Genomic DNA, 25,419 nt, shown 5'->3' with positions numbered 1-25,419 from the left:
CAACACTCGAGTGGAGATTTACGGTATTGTACTGTCCATGTATGCCTGTAATCTGCCACAACACTTGAGTGGAGATTTACGGCATTGTACTGTCCATACAAAAAACGGGGTCAAAAATGACCCCAATAATTTTATTAAAATTTTTGATATTAGAAATAAGATGTTTTATAAGAATAATGAATATCGAAGACATCAATAATATATTAACTGAGATTTCAAAATTAAAAAATCAAGGAATTGAATTATCTGATGGTCTCGACAGTGAAAAAATATTATCCGATTATGAGATTATTAACGAACAGTCGAAACGGGGGCGTTTTACCCTGGCCCGCGAGTACTTTTTTATAAAACGATTACAACATACGATTAATGAGAACCTGTACCACAATGACGCAAATGCATTCATTGGACTATTCACTGTCGTTGAAATAATACGAAAAAAACTCGGACGTGTTTATGAACGACGCCGGGAGATTTCTAGTAAGATCAAAAACATTAGAAGGATTATAGACGAAAACTCCGTGGAGCCCCCGATGGTACACTCGGCGGAAAATTAGAAAATTGCGGATCAATTTACAATAATGGTAGGTGAATCACTTACTACTCGGTTAGCCAGAGAGCGGCTAGCAGCGCTTAAAAAGTTCATACCGTTACGAGACAGAGTGAGAGAGAAACTTCAAACGCGACAACAAATGCAAACCGATTTTACTGTTGGAAGCGAACAGTTATTTGCCCCGGTAACTAAAGCGACTAAGGATGTTACAGCTGCAACAGAACGAGCAATATACGGGGATATTCCTAAGGAGGGCGAACGGAAAGAGGCGCCTCTTCTTCCTGTACTTGAAAAGATAGCAGCAGAGACAGAACAAACACAGCAACGGATAAAACAACTTTCCAGTGATATAAAAACCCAACGAGAGTATGAACGATTAGCTGATATTGATGATTCTGAACAGGGTGATGTTGGTGAACTTCAAAAAATTTCCACTCAAAAAGGAGTCCCCTTTATAGATAAACTCACTGAAGAGGCTATAGCACAAATAAAACGACCTCAATTACTGAAATCCGACGAGTATAGGGTTTTTGGTAATTTTGCCGCTCAAAGCTATCATTCAAGAAAAAACTTTTTAAAAGACGAGTATAAAAACAGTAATATAAAACGAGATGACTGGGTTAATTGGTTGTATAAAACGAATAAAGAGATTGATCGCTTGGATACAAAAGAATTGGGATATAAAGAATTTAAAAAAGGAATTGATGATTATGATATACGACAACAACAAGAAATACTACAACAGCAAAAAGAAGAAGTCCGAGAAAAACGTCAAAAAAAAGCTGGTTCTAAAAAAACAAGCGGAGAGGGGTATCCAAGTGGTAGTGGTCTAGTTGAAAACGCTAGTGTTACCTGCCCTAATAGTGTTCTCAGTGATATATCACGGCTAGAGGTATTAATTGGAGGAAAACGAGCCGGAAATAACTCTACGGAAATAATCAATGAGGCTGCTGATATTTGCAAGCGGTTATTTGCAGGCGGTATCATAGACATTAATACATATCGAACGCTCATAGACGAACTCGTGGATGATTAATTGGAAAACTGGTGTTTTTAATAAGGATGATCATACACTACAACCATGATAAACCAGTACTCGTCTACGTGGTAAACTCGCGATTGCCTATTTACCGCGCGTACTATGGAGATGGTCTCGGTAGCACCATTGCGGGGTTATTTACAAGAATGGCTCCAAAAGTAGCGCCGTTAGCCAAACAATTAGGAATGAAGGCTATTGATGTTATTCGTGATAAGGGAATTAGTGCTATTGGAGATGTTGCCGGAAAGGCGCTTTCAGCCGCGCGGGACAAACTAATGTCGTTGGTGAAATCCAAGAGATTTTCAAGAAAAAAACAGATGCCATCAACGACAGTGATGCCTGCGAATGTCAGTAAAGTAATAAATAACGCCGTGGAAGAAAAACTAGAGTCGTTGGTAAACAGTAATCAAGATGACACCGCAAACATAATAGCGGGGAGTGGTTTAAAACGACGACGATGATTTAGATGCATCAGCGTATTATTAAATAAAATGTTTAAACGAACAGCTGACCCGGCGTTTGATATGGACGCACCAGTGCACAAGGATGATTCCGTCCGTAATTATCAATTTTATTCCTATTATGCAGTACAACCCGACATACGATCGCGAATTGAACTTCAAGTCCATGATACCAGTAAATACTTTTTACCGTGTGAAGCGTTTATTGAAATCGAAGGAGAACTTGTAACAGAGGCCGATACTCCTGCTGTACCAGCACCGTATCCAGATGGTACCAAAGTTGGCTTAGTCAATAACGGCGTAATGGCGCTGTTTGAGAGCGCAAAATATCTCATTGACGGGCGAGAGATCGAGTCTATAGAACGCGATGTTGATGTTGCTACAACAATAATCGGGCTAGCAAGATATTCCGACGATTACACAAGATCAGCGGGTCCATCTATGATGTTTGCAAAGGATACTAGAAACACTGCCGGAAACTCGCAATTTGTGGTAAGACGACCAAAAAAAAATGCTGGTGACGCTGATGCTGATGTTGAGAATATGATTATAAACAGCGATCCTAATTTCAACATCGGAGCCGTAACACGCATATCAATGTTAACAGGACCGCGTAGATCTTTCTCATGCGCGATTCCACTGCATCATATATTTGGATTTTGTAGGAACGTGCGAAAAGTTATCTACGGAGCAAAGCATACCGTGGTACTTGTGCGAAAAGGTGATGATAGAAATGCAATTTGGAGAATTCCAGCGGATACTGCAAATCCAAATAATGACCCTGGTAAAGTCGTTTTAACTAAAATGTCATTGTGGATGCCGGTGTTGACTCCATCCATTACCACAGAGGCACGATTGTTATCCTTCATGGAGCAGGGAGGAAAATCATTACTAAGTTGGCTAACAACAACAACAGATACTAAGCAATCAAATATCAATGGTATATTCACATGGAACCTGGCATCACAACAAGGTATTTCGGCTCCGCGTCATATATTTGTTGCGTTGCAGGATATGACGAGAGTTGATAATCAATTATCCAGCCATATGATATTTGATCAATTAGGCGTTACTGACGTCTCGCTGAGAATAAACGGCCAGCAGGAACCATCTGAGGATATACAACTTAATTACGGTCAAAACCATATCGCACGTGTGTATCATCGATTGCTGTCATATATGGGTCGTGATCAAAACGTCGACACCGGTTTGCAAATATCACAACTTGATTTTAAAAACCTGTATCCGATTTATTATTTTTCGCTGGAACATCTTGATTTAACGAGACAATCCGTCGTTGATATACACTTCCGAGCTCGTATAATCCCCCCGGGTGGTGCCAATTATAGAGCGGTTGCTGTCATTCTCAGCGATAAATCAATGCTGCTAGAAGGCGTTGGTGGACGAATGAGAATCGTTGATGCGCCAGTGGAAAACATGTAATTGAAAGCACAAAACGCGTTTACAATAAAATGTCGTATAGTGTCGTCAGTGTAGAGTTGACTGATGGTCAAGTCAAGAAATTACGATCAAAGTCGGCTAAACAATGCGGAACCACAATAACGCTGAAGCCGTCACAGGTGGCAGGTGGTAATCATAAGATATCGTTGACGGCGCGTCAAATAAAACATTTCAATGATGCGATGAAGAATAAAAAGGGTGTTCAAATAGATTTTTCAGCCGCAGCAATTAAAAACATGGAAAAGACCGGTGGGATATTTCCGCTGTTAGCTGCGATTCCAGCGTTGATTGCCGCGGCCGCACCAGCAGTGGCTAAGGCGGCGGCGTTAGGAGCCGTTGGTACCGCGGCGGGGATGGCATTGAAGAAGGCAACCAGGAAAGGCTACAAAAAAAAACGACCCGTGGCCGGAAAGGGTCTAAGACTACCGGGAACCCCGTATTCATGGTACTCGGGAAAGGGTCTAAGACTACCGGGAACCGTTTATTAACTCGGGAGTTAATGACTCCAATGTCTAATTTTGATTTAATAGACGCCGCAAACGCGTTAGCGATAAAAAACTTCAGAGGTGTTTTTATGAGGGATCAATTACCGGCGGCCCCAAGGAATACTGAAACCGGCATAATTAACCTCGATGGGTCCTCCGGAGCGGGAACTCATTGGGTTGCATACGCGATTGATCCGCGTGCGATCGTCTATTTTGATTCATACGGGTTAGCCCCGCCGAAAGAGTTCATGCGGTATATCCGGGCGTGTTCAGCCCGGGCGTGTTCAGCCCGGGTTTTTTATTCCACGCTGCCAACACAGCGATTAAGTGACCCACCGATATGTGGCCGTGAGGTATTGAACGTACTCGCGGCGATTTCATCATCGCGAAAACCACCTCATATGGTTGTAAACGAATACACTAGTGGGGTCGTAGAAGCTCAACGGATTTTAGAGAATAACATTTACAATAATAATGATTGATATTTGGGGACGACCGGTTTCGGCGCTGAAAGAATCCACAGAAACGGCCGCCGCCGACATAAAAAACTAATTGAGGATGAAATCGCTGATACGTTGAATTTAACCAGTGTTGACCCGGACGAAATAGTTGTATTTCAAGACCGCCAGGGTAAATTGAAATCCGGTAATGTGTCACTGAATGATGTTTTAACACGACAGCGTGATGCCACCGAGGGCACTATCGCGTTGTATACCGGCGACGGACGACTCAAACCGGGTGAATCCATCTTGACGATAAATGGAAAAATAAGTACACTTGGCGACAATTATATAACCATGTCAAATTCGTTAAAAGGTTTACGTAGTGAAATTAAATCGTATGAAGAACGGATCGTGTTGACGCTAACGCATTTCGAAGATGTGCGATACATTGTCGATAGTTTTTTTCGGGGGCCCCCGACGGCAATTGAACCAAATCTTGTAATAATAACAAATGCTATTTCGGAGCTTACGGCGATGTCGGCCAATTTACCCCCGTTGCGAAAAAATGTTAACAGGATAGATGACAACTTTGATAAATTCTTTGGTAAAAAAAATACCAAGCCGGATGAGATCACAATAACTATAAATGATATCACTGCGTATGGACAGGAAATAAAAACAATCAAAACTGATGTTGCAACAAACAAAATGAGTGTAGACGCGCATGAACGGGAAATAGAAATAATCGGCGCTAATGTTGCAACGATCATAAATAATGTAGACTCGCATGGACGGAAAATAGAAACAATCAAAACTGATGTTACAACGATCATAAATAATATGGACGCGCATACACAGGAAATAGGAACAATCAAAACTGATATTGAAGCGAACAAAAAGAGTGTAGACGCGCATACACAGGAAATAGGAACAATCAAAACTGATGTTGAAGCGAACAAAAAAAATGTAGACGCGTATTGGCGGGGAATAGGAATAATCAAAACTGATGTTGCAGCGAACAAAAAAAGCATAGACGTGCATACATATGAAATAGGAACAATCAAACTTGATGTTGCGGCGAACAAAAAAAGTATGACCGAGAATACACGGGAAATAGAAACAATCAAAACTAATGTTGTAACGATCATAAATAATGTAGACGCGCATGGACAGAGAATAGAAACAATTAACACTAATGCTATAGCGAGCAAAAAAAGTATAGACGTGCATGAAGGGGAAATAGAAGTACTCAAAATTAATGTTATAGCGAACAAAAAAAGTATAGACACGCATATACAGGAAATAAATACACTCATTACTAGGGTTGCAGCGAACAAAAAAGATGTGGACACGCATATACAGGAAATAGGAACGATTAAAACTGATGTTGAAGCGATTAAAGACGGACTACCGAGAGTAGCAGAGCAATTCGAAAAAATAAAAATCCCTCATGAGAACATCATCAACACAGTATACACAATTCGGCATGGATCATTCGATTGGACTCCTACACAGAATACAGTAAATATTACCGCAACTGTTAAGGGTATTTATCGATTGACACTGGTTTCAATGATGCAGTTTAATATATTATCGTCGAGTTCATCCGGGTTTAACAATACAATATCAACAATTATAGACAGGAACGCAACTGAACAGTTTACAATTTATGCCGTTGATAGAAATCTAGCCCGGGCAAACATTACATGGTATGTGGAATTTGCGGCGAATCTAAGTAATTAAAAACACTAGCTCTTTTAAAATAAAAATGACCACCAAGGAAGTTGAATCAGAGGTATCACCGACGTCACATCAATATCGATTCGATACCGCAAAAGAATTTTCCGCGAACTTGAAAACGCTTTCCGAACAATACCGTGCAAAAATAAAAAAATACCGCAGAAAAATAACCGCCATCGACGCGGTCGTGTACTCGGTATCGGGTATAGTAGCTGGCGCCGGTGTTATTTTATCCACGGTGACCACGATAGCCCCGATCGCTGTTCCAATCGCTGTCTCCGCAATGACAACAGTTGCTGGAGTTGCCAACGCAATCACTAGGAAGATATCATCGTGTTTTCAGAAAAAACTCAACGAGTATACAGTAAAACATCAAATAGTATCCGACGCATACTCGAAATTATCCGGGTTGATCTCGTTATCGATTGATAATTTGTTTGTATCCGATGTTGAATTCTCCACGATGGTCCAGTTATATAGCTCCGCGATGTCAAAAATCGAGGATTTTCAACTGGAAGCCGAAACCACCTGGTTGTTAAAATTAGACACTAAAAACAACGAATAATAATAATGTCGCTGAACCCCGAAGGGTCTCAATTACTTCAGCGGATCGCGGAGAATACCACTCCGGTACAAACAAATATGATATCGATAACATCAACGAAACCCGAATTCAGTGTAAACTTTCCATCACCGGTTCCAGTAAAGGAAATAGCGCTGGCAAAATTGCGAGTATATCACAGTTGGCCTAATATCCGAGCGGACGCATTTAACGGACAACAACCTAATAACTCGCTGGTTTTTGCACGGACAAATAAACCCGATGGGACCCCAGACTGGGAGGAGGTTACAATACCAACTGGGTCATACCAAATAGAGCAAATCAATAAAGAATTTCAACGCAGAATAAAATCGATCACAGGAAAGGAATCAAAAATCGCTATTACGGTTCATGAACCGACGTTATCGTCGACGATTGAAATAAGCACACCGGGGTATATGGTTGATATTTATAACAGTTCAATAAGAACCATACTAGGATGGCCTAAGAATCCACCCGCGGACACCCCCCCATCAACTTATATCCTCAGACACGATAACGGAGATGATGGTAGGCATATTGCCCCGTACAACGTAAATATCGCATCGGTGATAGCAATCAATCTAGTATGTGATGCTATCGAAGGAAGTTACCAGGTAGATACCAAGCAATCAAATCAGGCTCAACAGGGATATATCCTTTATTCGTTTTCACCAACAGCCCCTCCGGGATTTTTAATCGTTGAGAGTCCGATTAATCCGGTCTATATGCGATGCCATGATCGGTTTTTAACGAGAATTAATTTTAGAATTCCCGATCAGTCAAATAACCTAATTGATCTGCAAGAGGAGGAGTTAGTGATCACTCTGTTTGTAAGATCATTGTAAATAACCACTTAGCAGCAGAGGGGGCGATGACATCGACGCGGTCGTCGACGTGCTTACCGGACGCTGACGACGCTGGGGATCGACGTGCAGAAGGTGTTAATTAAACCAAATGACGATTGGACGATCCCCCAACGACGACGTCGTTTTTTTTTTACCAGGCGCTGACGACACTAGATCGTTGAGTTGCAGAAAGTAATAATTAAGCAAAATAACGATTGGACAAAATGTCCGATTCGCCCCCCCTGCTGCTGCTCGTCAAGAAACAATAGATTCATTTTGAGACGAAGTTTAAATCACCAGGGTTATAGCTCGATAAACAAAGGTTGCAACCATCTGCACACAGGTAAACTGATGGTGGCTTGGTGAAACACTGTACCAAAAGAAAATTTTTAAAAAAATAATCTGGAAATGATTCTCACTTACTAGTATTAAAGACAAAGAGCTCATTCACCCCCCAGGCATTATGGATTAACTGGAAAGACAAATGATGTACTCAACCCTACACTGAAGCCCTTTCAAAAGATTTCTCACTGGGACATTAGGACTTAGCCAGCATTGTGTGGGTTTTCACAAAGATAAAGAAAAATACAAAACCTCTAAATTGACTGCGTATGTCCATCATTTCTCCCTTTGATGAAAAAATGGTTAATCTTTCTGGCTATTCACATGACTTCGGCACTACAATGGCAGTTAGTGACATGTACTTTAATATGGTTTACTGCAGTTTACAAATGACACCATACACTGGACTTGTACATTTCACAAAACTGGTAGCTAGACAAATTTTTTTCTTAAATACTTTATTAGAACAATCTTTACTATTTATGCAGCCATTGTTACAAAGGATTAAAGATGGCTAGTGGTGTTTATCTCACTATATGGTTGTTCAACTGTAGTGTAATTTAATGTGCACTTTGTTTGCATACTACATGTATCCTGAGCTCTCATGTTTACAAAGGATTAAGTCAAGGTAGGTGGTGTCACACTTTTTTATGCAATGCGGTCATTCAGAGCAGTGTTGAAATGCATATTTTGCCAAGACATCACTGTCGCTGGTCGTGTTTAGCAGGTGTTTGCTCATAACAGAACGCTTATATAATAAAATCGATCCATGCATTGCGATTGTGGTCGGAAATGACAGGTGGTTGCTCATTGCACAGGTCGTTCATAACAGTTTTTACTGTAGTAGAAAATGCATTGATAGAAATCTACACAATAAAAAAATAATTCCTCAAATATTGTTTTAAATGTTATTGAAAATTAACATGAAACATAAAGAAAAGTACATTTAGAAAATATAATGGTTATGTGGAGTGGTAGGTTTATGATAGAAAAAGGACCATGAGTATCAGTATTTCTGAAGTACTATTCTTCATTCTGATATTATGTAAATTAGTATCACTTAAGTCCTACAAGCAATCACTTTTCTCAGTACTTTGACTATCATTCTTGAAGAGAAAGTAGTATACAACCCGTTAAATTTTTTGATCAGACCTTTAGTGACAGCTAGGCATTTTGTTCACAATACAGTTTTATACCCATTCTTGAAGAAACTGGTCGTAATGGATTCAGTTCTTTGTCCATCAGTCTGTCCCTATCAGGATTATATTTCAACCAAAGCTGGATCACTTGATTTTCCAGGGTTTTCTCCATGTTGCTTACATATTGTGCCCATACTCTAATTCCGATATCTTTTTGCCTGTTGCCACCAAACTTGCATGTCGATTGTGACTTGTGATGAAGATGCCACAACTAGGTATATGTAAGCTGCTTTCAATGGTTCCTTACTTAAAACTTTGGGATTTTATTTGAATACATTTTTGCATATTGACACAAACTTGTGCTGTTTTTGTATCTTGGGGGTGATGGTGTTTGATTCACCAAAATTGGGTCACTGTGATGTACTTTTCGGGGTTTATTGAACATTACTTTAACACTGTATCTGGTTTCTAATTTCAGTCCCATTAACCTATTTCTACAAAACCTACACTGGGGTGCATCATGGAAGAAAGATGTTGGATGCACCAAAATTGTAATTTTAAGACTTTCTTTACAGTGTTTATTCAGTGTTGCTTAAATTTCTTTCAGGGTTCTGATTCTGATACCTTCCTTCAATTTGAATGAGTGAGGCTGCATCTTTGGAGTGTCATGAACACAACCTAAGCCACTTTGACCTATTTTATGGGTTTTATTGAACCCTGGATAAAAGATACTGATTTATACCATGGAGGCTGGAGTGTTAGTTTGTGTATGCCACTTTAGCTTCTGGTTACAAACGGTTCTGGTCAAACTTAAATAATTTTTTAAAAAGAAATGTAAACATATGCAGATAAGTTTTTCATATTTTTTTGACAGGTCTTAAAACAAATTTCTTTTTTTTCTTTCAGAAAAAGCACAGAGTGGAGCCATTATTATACATGACAGAATGGTTTATGTGTATATTCAGTAGAACGTTACCATGGTCCTGTGTATTACGTGTCTGGGACATGTTCTTTTGTGAAGGTAACATATCTGTTCATGGCTTGGATGCGCCAAGATCTAAGTTATTTTACAATATTGTTATCCATAATTTTGTATATATCAAAATTGGTTTTAGTCCTTTCATTTTTCTTACATAGAAAATGGCATTTTTAAAAAGATTTGCACACATTTGCACTTTTTGTGAAAATTATAAATTTAATTTTTATCCAATAATTTAATTACCAGTGAACCACATTCTAATCTAGAACTGACAGTTTTGAAGGTAGGTAATCCCTTCTCTTGAAAAAATAAGGGAATTTTCTGAAGATACGATAGATTTATTGAATAATTAAAACTACAGTTTTAAAATATTGATGGGGCATGATTTGTTTACATTTTGTTGTTTTTTGATGGGATTTTAAAAAAATTGGCATGAATCATGAAGTCACATGTTACAGAATAGACCCTGTACAACACAGACTTATTGGTGAAAAAGAGTAGAAAAAAATCAGACTATGTGATTAGTATAAAAATCTTTACAAACCTGTACATTAGAAGGGTATGTATGTAGTATAGATGACAATGTAATTTTAGTTGTGTGGAGGAAATTGAGAATTTTGTAAAAAGATTTTTGGATATTGAAGTACTTGTAAAGATAATATTGATAATTCAGGCAGTATAAGTTCAAAATATGAATTGATGAAATTTAAAAAAAATTTCTTTCACCTGTAAAGAATAATTAAAAGTAAAGCTGTTAGTACATTGTATAGGACTATAAACTGTTCAGAGAACCATGATTACGATATTAGTTTAATTAATTTAAGGAATTTATAAGGTCTCCTTAATTAACCAGTTTCTTCTGGTTGACTTGTTTCTTTTTACCATGAAGGCAAACATTTAAATGAGAATTTATTAAACAAAAGATAAATGTAGAATAGATTTGAATTTGACTTAAAATTCTGTTGCTTTTTTGGTAGTTAAATTACTTTCTGGTTAAATTAAAAAGTCCACTAATTAACTATGTAATGAAACATAAAATCGCACTAATCCACTTGAATGTACAGGGAAGGATATGTTCATTTAGCTCACCTGGTCCATTGCCAAGTAACCTGTGTTTGAATAAAGATAGAAAAACCAGAGAAATCTTGAAACATACATTTTAATAGCATAAGCATTCACCAGCAGTGAAAAAGTTTTAATAACTCCTACTTACCCATATTCCATATTCAACTGCTCTTGCATAAATCTGGCAGGTGAGTGATCTCAGGCCCACTTAAAACTCTTGTTGCAGTGGTAAATGCATTACAAATGCAAAATTTTATAAGCTGGGTGGTGGATGCAGGGCAGGGATGCTTGAATTAGTATATGTGCCTGTATATAAATAGGTATTTGTTTACATTGTAAACTCATTTGTAAATGAATGGAAGATATTAAATTTGGCTTGTATATTCTTCCGTTCATTCATTGCTTTTTCATTTTCTCACTTTCGTTAGGACAATAACTTCCTTAATGTCATTTCAACTTTATTTAGCATGTAACATCACCCTTGCTAAATTGGATTGTCAGAATTTAGTGGTGTTATAACACCTACATGTGAGACCCACCCACTCCACACATAGCTCTTTTTTTATTGCATTTTAAACTGGGCCTCTGGGTGGCCAAGCAGTCTAAAAGATTTGCTTTTACAGATCAATGACATCTCACCTCTGTTCACATGGGTTTGAGTCTTGACTTAGCCAAGATGTATATGCAAGAAAGCTTGCCAGTAGCTTCCTGCGTGTTGGTTGTTCTTCCTAGGATTTTTCCGGATTCTTCCTCCACTAGATATACTAGCTGCCAGGCATAATCTATCATGTGCTGAGGATGGTGTTAAACACAAAATGACAAATATGCATTTTAACCAGATTTTGTGGTTACGTGATATTTTTGAGACCTTGAGCGTGTTTGTCAGCATTCTACATATTCATTTGGCAGAGCTATAACCCAATTGTCAGCATTCTGCATATTCATTTGGCAAAGCTATAACCTGATTGTCAGCATTCTGCATATTTATTTGGCAGAGCTATAACCCAATTGTCAGAATTCTACATACTCATTTGGCAGCAGTTGTCAGCATTCTACATATTCATTCGGCAGAGCTATAACCTGATTGTCAGCATTCTACATACTCATTTGGCAGAGCTGTAACCCGATTGTCAGCATTCTACATACTCACTTGGCAGAGTTATAACCTGATTGTCAGCATTCTACATATTCATTTGGCAGAGCTATAACGCGATTGTCAGCATTCTACATACTCATTTGGCAGAGCTATAACCTGATTTTCAGCATTCTACATACTCATTTGGCATAGCTATAACCCAATTGTCAGCATTCTACATATTCATTTGGCAGAGCTATAACGCGATTGTCAGCATTCTACATACTCACTTGGCTGAGTTATAACCTGATTGTCAGCATTCTACATTTTCATTTATCAGAGCTGTAACCCAATTATCAGCATTCTACATACTCATTTGGCAGAGCTATAACCCAATTGTCAGCATTCTGCATATTCATTTGGCAAAGCTATAACCTGATTGTCAGCATTCTACATACTCATTTGGCATAGCTATAACCCAACTGTCAGCATTGTACATACTCATTTGGCAGCAATTGTCAGCATTCTACATATTCATTTGGCAGAGCTATAATCTTATTTTCAGCATTCTACATACTCATTTGGCAGAGTTATAACCTGATTGTCAGAGCCACCAACTTTAATTTGTGCAGCACAATTACTCACTTAATTCTTATTGCTTTGAACTAAATTGGAAGTGTTCAGCTTGATATTGAGGGAACATCAGACTTCAGCAAAGTTTGATTTTGAACATTATTTGTTGTTGTTATTGTTGGGTTTAACACCATTTTTCAGCACAAGATGGGGTATACATGGCAGCCAGTATAACTGGTTTAGGAAGAACCCAGAAAAACTGGGGAGGAACCACCGACCCATGAGAACTACTGGCAAGCTTTCTCATGTACCCAAGTTAGCAGAGTCCAAGACTCAAACCCTTGCTGACAGAGGTGAGATGTCAGTGATCTGAAATGGTGAGCACCTCAGACCACTCAGCCACATGGGCCTGCGTGCATTATTTGTAATCATTTAGCAGAGTTATTGACCCTGATGATGCAACCCATCAACATTTGTCCTTTCTTATTGAATATCAAACAAATTTAGTAGAAAGCTTGATATTGATGGGACATTAGCTGTTTATAATTGTCATTGTTGCTGAATTTATAGATGTAACAACTGGAGATTTTCACTACAAGCCTTCTTATGATAGGTAATTGTCCTAAATGGTTGTCATCTTGAAAATCTTGTTAGGGCTACCTCTCCAGAGCTAAAATGTCATATAATGGTCACATAGAAGTGGGTTTTGCTAAAATACTTTTTACTTGTTGGTGATGATCAGTAGCAGTCATCATTAAAATCTTGTTGTCTTGGAGGGGTGGTTGTATAGACAATGAGTTTTCACAACTCCTCATTATATATAGATGAAAGTACTGCCAATGTGACTTCCCACAATTTGAAAAATCTCATTACAGCTAATTCTCCTGAACAGATAACCATTAATCATTTTAAAAAATGCCTTATTTTTGCACTTTTTTTTCCTGTATTAACATGATCCTCATCTACTTCGATAGTCATCCTGAAAATCTTTTTTTGCTGTGTATGTGGTTTCACCTGTCTGTATTAAACTCCCAATCTGTTTTAGAGTTACGAAGAAACCTTCTGATATGCATAATTTTAAATTCACTAGTTATGTTTACATGCCTGTGCAGATGACAAGTATGGTTATTTTTGTAATAGTTATTTATTTTTGGCTCTACTGGTCATAGACTTGAAGAGCTTATGGGATGGCATGTTGTCAATTTGTCTCTCCATTGTCCATTAGCACAAGTTTGTTATTGCTACTTTTCCTAAATTTCGTGGATGATTGCCATGAAACTTTACATACATATTCATCTCATGTTCTAGTTGATCCTAAAAGAAAATGGTGATAATCTGATATCCAGTATGGCCACCACAGTGGTCATCTTGAAAATCTTTCTGTTGTTGCTTCCCCTGAATGGATGGTCATATCAGCATGGGGTTTTCACAAAAGACTTATTATATCCCTAGTTGGTCCTAAACAAAAATGTTTCTAATCTCTTAACTATAATAACTACTCCTCCTGAACAAAAAGTCATATTAACATGGGGTTTTCACCAGGAAACTTCTTATGATGTCTTGTTTGTACTAAATGTCCATGTTATCATGACTTTTCCAGAGTGGATGGTAATATCAACATGGGATTTTCACTAAAAGACTGCTAATGATGTCTAGGTGCTCCTGATTAAAAAGTGACTGATTATGTGTCCAATATGGCTAACACAGCGGCCATGTTGTAAAAAAATTTTTCACTACTTCTCCTGAATGAGAAGTGTTATTGATATATTGATCTTTTCACCAGAAGACTTTTTATATGCCACCACAGTGGCCATCTTGAAAATCTTGGTTCTGCTAATCTTCCTCCAGAATGTATAAATATGGGGTTTTCACAAAAGGTCTTCTTATGGTGTCTGGTTGGTCCAAAATGAAAATGGGTGTTGATGTGATGTCTGATATGGCCACCACATTGGCCATGTTTAAAATATTGGTGTCACTACTCCTTCTGAATGGATGATAGTATCAGCATGGGGTTTTTAGTGAACAATTTCTCTATTGGTCCTAATGGTGCCATTTTCACATTCAGTATGACTGCTGCAGTGGCCAACTTTAAAATCTTGTTATCACTATTTCTTATGAACGAATGGCCCATCAGCATTGGGTTTTCACTAGAAGACTTGTTATGATGGTTAGTTAGTCATAAATGATAATGGTGCTGATCCAACTTTAATACGACTGCCACACAGGCAATTTTGAAAATATTGTTATCACTACTTCTCATTTGTTGCTGGTCAGATTGACATTGTGCTTTCATGAAACTAAATGGAAATGATATTGAATATGCCAGCAATGATATCCATCATGACACTCTTTCAGTTGTTTCTTCTCCAAAATGGGAAATCATATCAGCATAGGCTTTCCATCATTTCTTATGGTGCCTCGTGGGTCCTAAATAAAAATGGAACCAAGCTGACATCCAATATGTCTACCACAGCAGCTAATTTTACAATGTTTTTATTGCTTTAGAATATCAAAGATGATTTCAACACTTGTCAGTTAAAAGGAACAAAAAGTTTTATCTTGAATCACTGGAAATTATTTTCAACCACGAGAGCATTAGTCCCTTTGAGGGACTCTTGTTTTATGCGGACGAGGCATGTTATGTTACTCTTATTCATCTGTTCATCTTTGTCCACGATTAAGTTTTGCATCTAGGGTACATAATTCAGATATAATAAAAGAAGTGTGGCAGGGCATTCATGCCCTGCTAACACCTTTATTGTTTGCACTTTCTTTTGGTTCAATCCAGGCCGAGTCATACCAAAGACTTACAAAAATGTGTCTAACAGCTGCCTCGCTTGGCGTTCAGCATTAAGAGGTTAGTGTTAGGACTGGTGTCAGGATAATGTTACTGGGTGGGACATCATGCTACATGTCGGCGGCATGATGCCTCACTGCTAGACATCACTATAAACTGCCACACTGCAGACATTGTAGCAATATGACTGAAAAATTGTTAAAGCTATGTTAAAAATCCAAGTCACACATACACACTTTCTTTTATACTTGACATTTCAGTAATGATGACCACAGTGTAGAATTGTACAGACACTGTTTGACTTTGTGAATGATATTTGGTAAGCATATATGTACATGTAGATGACCTGATTAGGTTTTTATGGTAATTAGGCAATTGATATATACTTTTTTATAGTGGTAATGCATTACCTGATATTATTATGTTGCTATTACTTTTCCTGGTACTAGTTCCCTGTCCAAGTGAATTCCCTCCAACAAGTTATAGCGTGTGGAAGTCAAGAATAAAAAATAAACATGGTCTCAGTCTGATATCTTAGTTATTTTAGACTTGGTATGAAGTTACATGTATCTCAAGGCATTTGAAATTTTTGCTATTTTAGTCAGTCGTCTGGCAGGGAGGGAGGTTATTGATTTTGGTATTAAAAAAATCTAGGTCGCTGACTTAGAGTAGAAAAACGGTTTCTACTCAATAGCAATAGTTCTACATCACAGACTTGTATTAAACTTGTATTTGGCTTGCATTTTAGATAAGGAAGATGTCTATTGAATTTGTGTCAAAAGGTCATAAGCCTAGGTCACTATGATGGAAGAAAATTAGTTCTGTACCCCAAAATGTTTGCACTACACAGAGGACTTAAACATGGAGTGGGCATATAGTGTTCCATTCATGGTACTCTGGTACTCTGGTTATATTGTCCCCTGTTGTTTAGTTTTAGGGTTTTGGCAAATCTGCAATATAAATGGGGTTTCTGTAGTTCTGTACCCTCATTTGTACTTTTATTAAGGTATATAATAGCCCCAACAGATCTGTCCCAGTTGTTTGTTTGTTATTGTTTTTTCTTTCAGTTTTTCAGCAGACTGCAAGGAGTTGGCAGATGCAGCCACGGGAAACTTGCTTGGACACTCACTCGCTCAGTCTGCTTGCCATGTCTTAAATGCTTAGTTTGGTTTGGTTTGGTGCTTTATGGCACAGCAACACAAGTAAGCAATTGAAGTAAATTGTCTTGCCCATGGACACACCATGGTAGCTGACCATGCCCAAATTTGGGAAGCATAATTATTTTATTCCCAAGGAACTGGAGTAAAGTGACTGACCCAAGGACACACCATGGTTGCTGACCTAGGCTGGTCTGATGGTAAGGTTTGAACCTGCCCCCATTTGGCTCTGTCCTAAATGCACTTGCATGGATGGTGTCCTTTCTGTGCCTTGTGGCCAGACGAGGTCTGGGATCAGGCAGAAAGCTGTCAGCAGGAAGAAGAGATCCACAGTCTCCTCTTCTCTGGTAGACCCCATCCAGTTTTAGGATGGATTAGTGGCACTTCCTGGTTTGAGTTTCCAGCACCAGAGAGTGAGTCCTGTCTTTCCAGGGCAGGGAAAGTGCTGCCATCTTCATCTTACTTGGAGAGATCTGTACCTAAGTCATGGCGGTATGGATCATCAGATGAGTTAAGTTACCTGGATAGAGGCTTTAGAAAGTCTTTGTTGCCTGACTGGTCATTTACTGGTAACTGGGGGCATTGGGTACTAGATACCTGACATACGGAACCAGATCTAGACACTGGTCACCAGTGACCAGTTTATGGGCAGGGTGATGTATACCGGTCACTGGATTGTCTGTCACTAGGCACTGGGCAGGATGATGTACACTGGTCACTGGTCATCCAGTAACATCAATCGCTGTTTGGTTTGGGGACTCCCACCACCCACTGAGTAGTCTTCAATGTTTTCTGTCTCCCCCATGGGACCAAGGATGAGTTTTCCATGCCCAATCATTCAGTGCACTGGAAAGGTTTTAGTCTCTCTCTCTCCTTTCCTCTGGCTTCATTGCTCATCTCCATGGAGTGAGAAGAAGAGAAACGATTTTGTCTTGCCCTGTCAGCAGATGATGTTTTCAAAAAAGTTAAAATAGATGAGTTCAAGGTGGACCCAGTTGCATTGTTGAGTGTCTCCAACTTGATCCCTTCCTACAGGTCAGATAACAACAGATGAAAAATCATGGACTTTTTATTGCCTTATTTCACAAGATCTGTGTCCAAAGCTTTCCAAGCCTTTGGATACAAAGATCCTGTCCATTTTGGAGACAGCTCAGTCTAAATTTAATTTTCTAGTGTTCCTCACTTTGCTATGGTGAAGGACAAGGTGCAGAATTTGTCTCAAGACCATGAGGCATCCAGACAGCAGAAGAGTTGGTTTGTCCTCTTTTCCAATGCTGTGGCCCAATGTTTCAGCATGAAGCTACAAGGTTTGTTTGTCTACTTGGCTACTCAAGCCTTCAGGAGTGTCCCAGGTGGGAAAATTGATGGTTATCTGGAGTAGCCTTGCCATGAAGTCACTTGAAGCTATGGAACTGGGAGCTTGAACCAAGGTTATGATAGGTTCACACACCAATCTTCAAAATTTCAAGGGAGGAGTCTGTTAGAGACTTTTGGAAGCTGTCACCTTGACATTAAGACATTCGCTGTTGATACCTATGGTTCTTTTGGTTGATTTTTTTCCACATCCATAGAGATGCCTCATTAGACACTTAATAGGTTTTGTTAGAACACAGCAAGAGTTTGTTGAGGGCAGCTCCATTTGATGTGGAGTTATTTATTTGGTGTTGCTTCCCGAGATCGCAGGAATCAACAGCGTCAGTTGTTGGCCACAGTCTCAGATCTAGCTAAATTGGCTAACAAGTGTCCTTACCCCATGACTTCTGTGATTACCGTACCTGTATGTTTCAGGTAGGGATCCCAGCAAAGCCATTAGCACTCTTAAATTTCCTTCCTGACCTTCTTTCATTAAAAGGGGCAACCATGATGGTCAGGGCAGGAAGTATATAGTATCCTCCCCCTCACTACAGGGGGAGGCAGTTGACCCTAGTGAGACACACCCTCTTTCCAGTGTTCCAGTACGTGCCAGATTAGGCCTTTTGTTAGAAGCCTGATTGGACCCAACGTACCATTCATCAGTTCTCTGCACAAGAGAGTGTTACTGGTTTCGATCCTCCTACTCTTTCAAGAACCTTCATTTGGTTTCAGCAAACCAAATTTGCATCTGTGAACAAGAGGTGTACACCATTCCAAAAAAGTGAGAATTAGAGAGGGTAGTAAATACACCAAAGTTTGTGATTCTTTTCCCACCTCTTCCTCTTTCAAGAAAGGGAGAAGATTTCACCTTTTCTTTCTCCATCAAATAAACTTAGGAAGAGTGCTTCAAGATGGAGACATCAGCCTCAGATGGAATGTCATAAAGAAAGATTGGGTGGTCTCCAGACGAACCAAGGACAATTACTGAAACATCTCCAATTTCCCATTGGACAAGAAATTCCTGCCAATTTGTTTGGGCAGTCTTGCAGTTTTAATTTCCTCCTTTCGATCTGGCGTTCACTTCTTTGCTTGGGTGATGGAAGTAATAGCAGCTTACTTGCGGTCATAAGAGATTCCCATTGTGCGTTATTTAAAAAACAGGTTGATACATTATTCTCAGACATGCCTTATTTGGAGACTTGTCACACTGTTGGCAGACAGTTACCCACCTAGGGATAATCCCAACCAGGATAAAGCAGATCTGACTCTTCAAAACTTTATTCACATGGGATGAATTTCCTCATAAGTCCTTTAAACTGGTGAACCCAAATGGACTCCAGTATCAACTCAGATTCCTTGGGGATCTAAATTTTGTCACCACCTGAGTTAGTTTGTTCTGAATAAGCACAGGCTATTGTTTGGAATTGTTATAATTGCCCTAGAGTGTCTGTATTCTGTACTTCCTGTATACCAACACATCATCCTTGGTTGGGGGCTCTCAGGTAGAGCCTGAGAGGGTAGTCCTTCAGGACTTGTGTTCTTGAGACGTGTCTTCTCTTTATATCAACAATTCAGAGATGGGGGTCAATTTTCAAACACCACTTGGGTGTGTCAGCCTCAAGATACAGCTGTATTATGCTCTTTTTTTGTTTGGAAGCCTGGAACCTTCTCAGATTGAAAACTTTAGAGAAAAATGTTCTTGAATCTGCAACATAACAGAAATATCCTGGATGGTCTAGACAGGGACACTTGATCCTCACAGAATAGTCTCTGCACTGGTTGGTGGCAGAAAGACTATTTCACCTCTGGGGAAGGGCAGAAGTAGACTGATTTAAATGATCTTAAACAAGAAGCCTTCACGTTATGTCCTAATTTCCAAACTAAAAGTGCATGGGTGGTGGACACCCTCAGTCTGAAGTGGGATTGACTCTACATTCTGTGTCATGGTTTATCCTGATAGTCCCTCTGTGGCCCCAGTGGTTGCTGTTCAGTCGTCTGCTTCATCTGTTGGTAGATGCCCCCAGAGAGTCACCCACTGATAGATATCTACTGTGACAGCACAGATTGACCCTCCTGTACAGCAATCTACAGGTTGACTACCTGCAAGTCTGGCTCATATCAAATGATCCATCTGCCAAGATAAGTTTTCATGCTGGGTTGCAGAGTGAAGGTAATTAGCCAATAAGGTTTGTGACACTATGTGGAGAGTAATCTGCAATTGATAAAGTCTGTGACTGAACTTGTTGATTTTCTTCTTTTGAAGAAAAAGACTGCTCAATCTCAACCATTAAGGGTTATAGAGTAGCCCTCTCCAGAACCCTTAAGTTCTAAGGGATCAGTACCATAGGGTCAGACCCTTGTTTTCCAGAACTGTTTCTACTTTGCTAAATATAGAGCAAATAGAAACTTTTGAATTCATCTCTCAAATGTCCTATCTGTTTTTGTCAGCCACCATCTCAGTATGGAATATTAAATAAAAAGTGCTTGTTACTGTATTTCTTATATTTTTTTGTACCCTTTAATTTTTTGTGCACATTCCAGTTATCAAAATAATAATTATTTAAATGAATCATAATTTTTCGTACGTATCAGTTTGTATTTTTCAAAAAACATCCATTAAATCATCAGACATAAAATTTCTACTAAAAAGATTTACTTTTGTAAAAAAGATAAAAAATAGTGTATTGCCATTTTGTTTTTACAAAAATTAATAATTAATTGTTGGTGTGAAAATACATTGATTGATGCATAAGCATCAGCGCCTGCAGCATAAGTCAGGGGGGTCACATGACCACCTCAGAATCTTACTGAAAATATATATATAAATTCTGACAAGTTTAATCATGCAAATGAAGATATGTCACAAGATTCTGTTCAAACACTAAGTAAATATTAGCTTTAGTTTCAGACTGCTTGCTATACTAATTCTCCTGGCCATGATTGACTGACCCCCCCACACAAAAAGTCATGTGGGTGCCCATGTGCATAAGCTTTCATGTTGTCCTGTTTTGTTACGGTGACAGACTTAATAAGGAGAACTAATTAACAATAATATTTAAAGGTATGGTCTGTGAAGTCCTTTGTTTATTTGTTAATAAACACCACATGCATTTTAAATTGAATTCGGGAAACCTTTGATGTTTTCTTACCCAACAAAAATTACATCTCAGTACATGCTAAAGTGAAGACCAGAGACCATTGGTCAAGTAGTCTTATTGTTTCATTATAGTCATACAAACATAAAATAAAAAAAACAGTCATTTTCTATCGTAAATATGAAAGTCACGGTCTCTGTTAAATTGATTCGTATATATACATATACAATCTTTTAATTACTTGTTCTGTTTTGACTTGGATATAATTAACATTTTATTGCAAATCTATTCTACGATATACCCCACTATTATCTTTATTGGCGAGTTCGAATAACAAGTAATGCATATGACTGCATGTCCTTATTGCATCTGCTGTATGGACAACAGCTTCAGTAGCACATTGACAGATTTTTATTTCCCTAAACAGAGCATCATTTCCCTACTGGCAGCATCGCTAATTTGACCTCTTCTGTCGATTTTTGCACTGAGTCTGGTTTCAACTGGAATAACATGAAGTGCTAAGCATGTTTAATTACTATGTAAATAATACTGCATAGCCATGTGGTTGTTGTGACAATGTACATCGTAATTAAAACAAAAATGAATTGTTGATTTAGCAGTGTTTATTGATAATGGAATATAGCAGGGTCATAATACATGAGGATTATAACAATCATCAAGTAACAGTCTTTTTTTCTCTTTGCAAACGCTACAAATGAAAACTACCCTGAATAAATATGGTCTTGTACACTGACAAAATTTTGTTTCATCTCTCTCTCTCACACACACATATGCATGCATGCTTGCATGCATTAACTAAAACGTGATTTCAAGTTCTTTATTTTTTATTGCAATTTGATAATGAGATTATTGTTAATGTAAAAATACAAGTTGCACTTAATTTCTTGACAATGTGGTCTCTTATCATTGCATACAATTTACCAATAAATTACACCCGTAACTAATACATGTTCAAACCATCTTAATCATTTTGCCGATTTTACACAACATAACAGCTACATATGCTCTAAATGCAGACAAGCTTGCACACAGAGACATAATCCTTTCTCTCTCTCTCTCTCTTGTTCACTAATAACAACAAAAATTATCGATTACTTTTATTTTTATTTTTATTCGATTCTTGAGTTGAGAGCAGGACGAGACAGAAAATATACATTTACTTTGTACATTTGTACCATTAGGTTGTCGAGTAGCATGTGTTCCGTAGAACTTGTTCCGGTATGATTCCTTTATTTTTCGTACATGGTCAGTATCACCAAATGATAATTATTTATTTTACCTATAATTTTTCATACACTGACATTAATAATTATTTTTTTATGTACAAAAAATAACATGAAATACGGTAGTCTAATTTATAACATTTCTTATTATATAATTGTTATCATTACCAGTGTCCCTTCTCTCTCCCTGCTCTGTTGTTCTTTCGGTCTCAGTCAAAGTCAAACAAGAATGATATTCCAAATGACAGAAATAACTAAGGTATCAGACTGAGACTGCGTTTATGTTTTGGAAAGTTAAAGCAGTGTAATGATAATGGGTCAGTATTACATAATTAAATAAGTTTTACCACCAAAAGCTATTTGACCTGCTCATTACCTCAGTTACACAGATACCAAAAGATATGTGCAAGATATGTACAAGTGAAATTTGGTAAGTTTTTTTTATATGCACATGTCAATGGTCTGGCCTGAATTTCACCAACAGAAGTCTAAACTTAAGTTTAGAATCCAGTAATCTGATTGGCTGAAATTTAGGCCTGACTTGAAATTGGCTGATTAAATGTCTTAAATCCTCATTTAACTTAAAACATATTGGTGAAATTGAAACCTGATTAGATTTTTTAATGTGATTTTATTTAGCACATATTTTTGTTGCCACATTTGAGGGGGATATTTTGATGCGCAATATCTGTCGTCTGCCTATCTTTTATTAACTACATCTCCTAATCTGCCAAGTAAAAATTAACCAAATTTGGGTTTGGAATAGCTGTTTTTAAAATTACTTTTTAGACTAAGACTTTTAAAACCCAGAACTTCTTAGCATGATTGAGGAAAAATTGTTTGACCATAATTAGAGAAATGTGACAGTGAAATAAATTCATAAATTTAACCACTACTTTCTAGGGGTATGTTGTCGAGGTATTCATGTGTTACAAACACAGCGCAAGTTATTGTTTGTAATCAAGCAAAATACACTCTTTTTTTTTTTTTCAGGTGTGAAAATTATATTCCGTGTGGCCTTGGTCATATTTAGGTATGCATTTGCCTCCTCAGAACAGTTATCCAAGTGCCAAGGATTATACGAGACACTAGAGCAGTTGAAGCATCTGCCAAAGGAATTGTATGATGAAAGTTTTATTGTAAGGGAGGTAAGTTGTGAAGACGTGTGAAACCTAAAGCAGGATGCAAAGTACTTATGGAATAGTGTGTCTTTCGATTCATATTTGGCATATTTCACTACTCATTTGGACCTTTCCACAAAAATTCATCTGGACACGTAATGATACTAGGCATCATTGTTGATGCATCCACTGCTTACGGGGTATTCAGCATGGTTAGGTTAGTGAGAGCAAAGTACAGGACAAAGCAGCAAATGTAAATAAGCACTGAAATTTGGATCAATTGACTAGAGTTAATAATAAATTGACTAGCATGGGTTTTTACGACTTTATCCTTAATGCAGATAAATAATACAATTAAGAATAATTTGAATATAATACTGGAGAGGTTAAATGAGGTGGAATGTGATAGTCATTATCCTGTTCACAGACAGTTGTAAAAGTGAGTGAGGGGCTGTATTATAGGACTAAATTATATTATGGTAATGATGTCAACAAAGAAAACCATTAATTAACTATGCCCATTGCTTTTGGAGATAAATTTGACATCCTAACATTATTGTTGGTCTGTTAAATTGCAGAAAATAGCATTTTTAAGTTTGCTAATTTTAAAGTCATTTTTCTTTATTGTCCCAAATTCAGCAAATGTAAGCCGTATTTCACTCTTTATTTATTTCTCTCTCTCATTGTCTCTCTCTTTCTCTCTCTCTCTCTCTCTCTCTCTATATATATATATATATATATATATATATATATATATATATATACAAACAATAAAAATCTATAAAGAAATCATTAGTCTTGTAGTCTTGTGCAGTTCATTCTTGCAGACACATACACCTACCTAATTTATGTGATGCAATGGAGTTTTACAGGCAAAAAATGTGGAGGGTCTTCCCAGTTTTTTTTTTTTTTTGGGTGGGGTTGTTGTTGTGGAGACATTCATTTGTTAGAAACAGCTCTAGTGTTGGATTGTAATTAAGCAAGTGCACTTTTTTGGGTGTGAAAATAATAATCCTTGTGGAATTGCAAAAAGGTTCTCATTTATTTTTTAGTTTTTAATGCTGAGAAGTCTTTTGGATTTTGCATTATTTTATTCCCTAAACATAGTTTGAAAAAACATTGAGATGGTTCACAAAGAAGATTGGAATTCCAACTTTCTTCAAGCTTTTGACATTTATACTTGTACTGATAATTTTCCCAGGAACTGAATATGAAACAAAACATAAATGTATTTACAGTTGAGAGAGGTTTAAAGTTAAATACTGAGCAAAATAACATCAAATAGAGCAGAAACTCACAGAATGTTATCTGCTATCTACCTGTATGAACCAAATGGAAAGTAAGAACAGAAACTCACAGAATGTTATCTGCTATCTACCTGTATGAACCAGATGGAAAGTAAGAACAGAAACTCAAAGAATGTTATCTGCTATCTACCTGTATGAACCAAATGGAAAGTAAGCAAAGCTTGGATAGTTTGGTTAGCTTATAAGTTCTTTGAACGAATATACTTCAAATTTCTTTTGCCATAGATTAAATCTATCACATGCATACAGGCAGTGACATGTTTACTGCAGACTATATCATATTTATAGTAGTTTGTTGTAATGGTCACAGGTGATCATCATCACAATCACCTGTTTTTAGAAGTTTATTTTACTGGTGACAGGTGATCACCATTGCAATCACCTATTTATATTAGTTTATTGTAGTGGTGACAGGTGATCATCGTTGCAGTCATGTATTTATAAAAGTTTATTATAGTGGTGTCAGGTGATGATCCTTGCAATTACCTATTTATAGCAGTTTATTATAATGGTGACAGGTGATCATCATTGCAGTCATCTATTTATAGCAGTTTATTTATAA

At 37.8% G+C, this 25,419-nt stretch overlaps 1 protein-coding gene across 1 annotated transcript in view; it reads left to right on the top strand.

The window, feature by feature from the left end:
• LOC149775325 (TBC1 domain family member 10A-like) overlaps positions 1–25,419 on the top strand; it is a 123,383-nt gene that overhangs the window by 81,804 nt on the left and 16,160 nt on the right. Inside the window, exons 7-8 of the mRNA XM_089944037.1 lie at positions 9,998–10,112; positions 23,423–23,577. Of these exons, the coding sequence (XP_089800163.1) occupies positions 9,998–10,112; positions 23,423–23,577 (270 nt within the window). The remainder of the gene's footprint in view (positions 1–9,997; positions 10,113–23,422; positions 23,578–25,419) is intronic.

The sequence above is a fragment of the Sinohyriopsis cumingii genome, chromosome 19 (assembly GCF_028554795.1).
Source record: "Sinohyriopsis cumingii isolate HCF-2022 chromosome 19, ASM2855479v2, whole genome shotgun sequence".
In the NCBI taxonomy this organism is placed as follows: domain Eukaryota; kingdom Metazoa; phylum Mollusca; class Bivalvia; order Unionida; family Unionidae; genus Sinohyriopsis; species Sinohyriopsis cumingii.
Note: the sequence above shows the minus strand (reverse complement) of the source record. Positions and strands in the feature narration are given on the sequence as shown.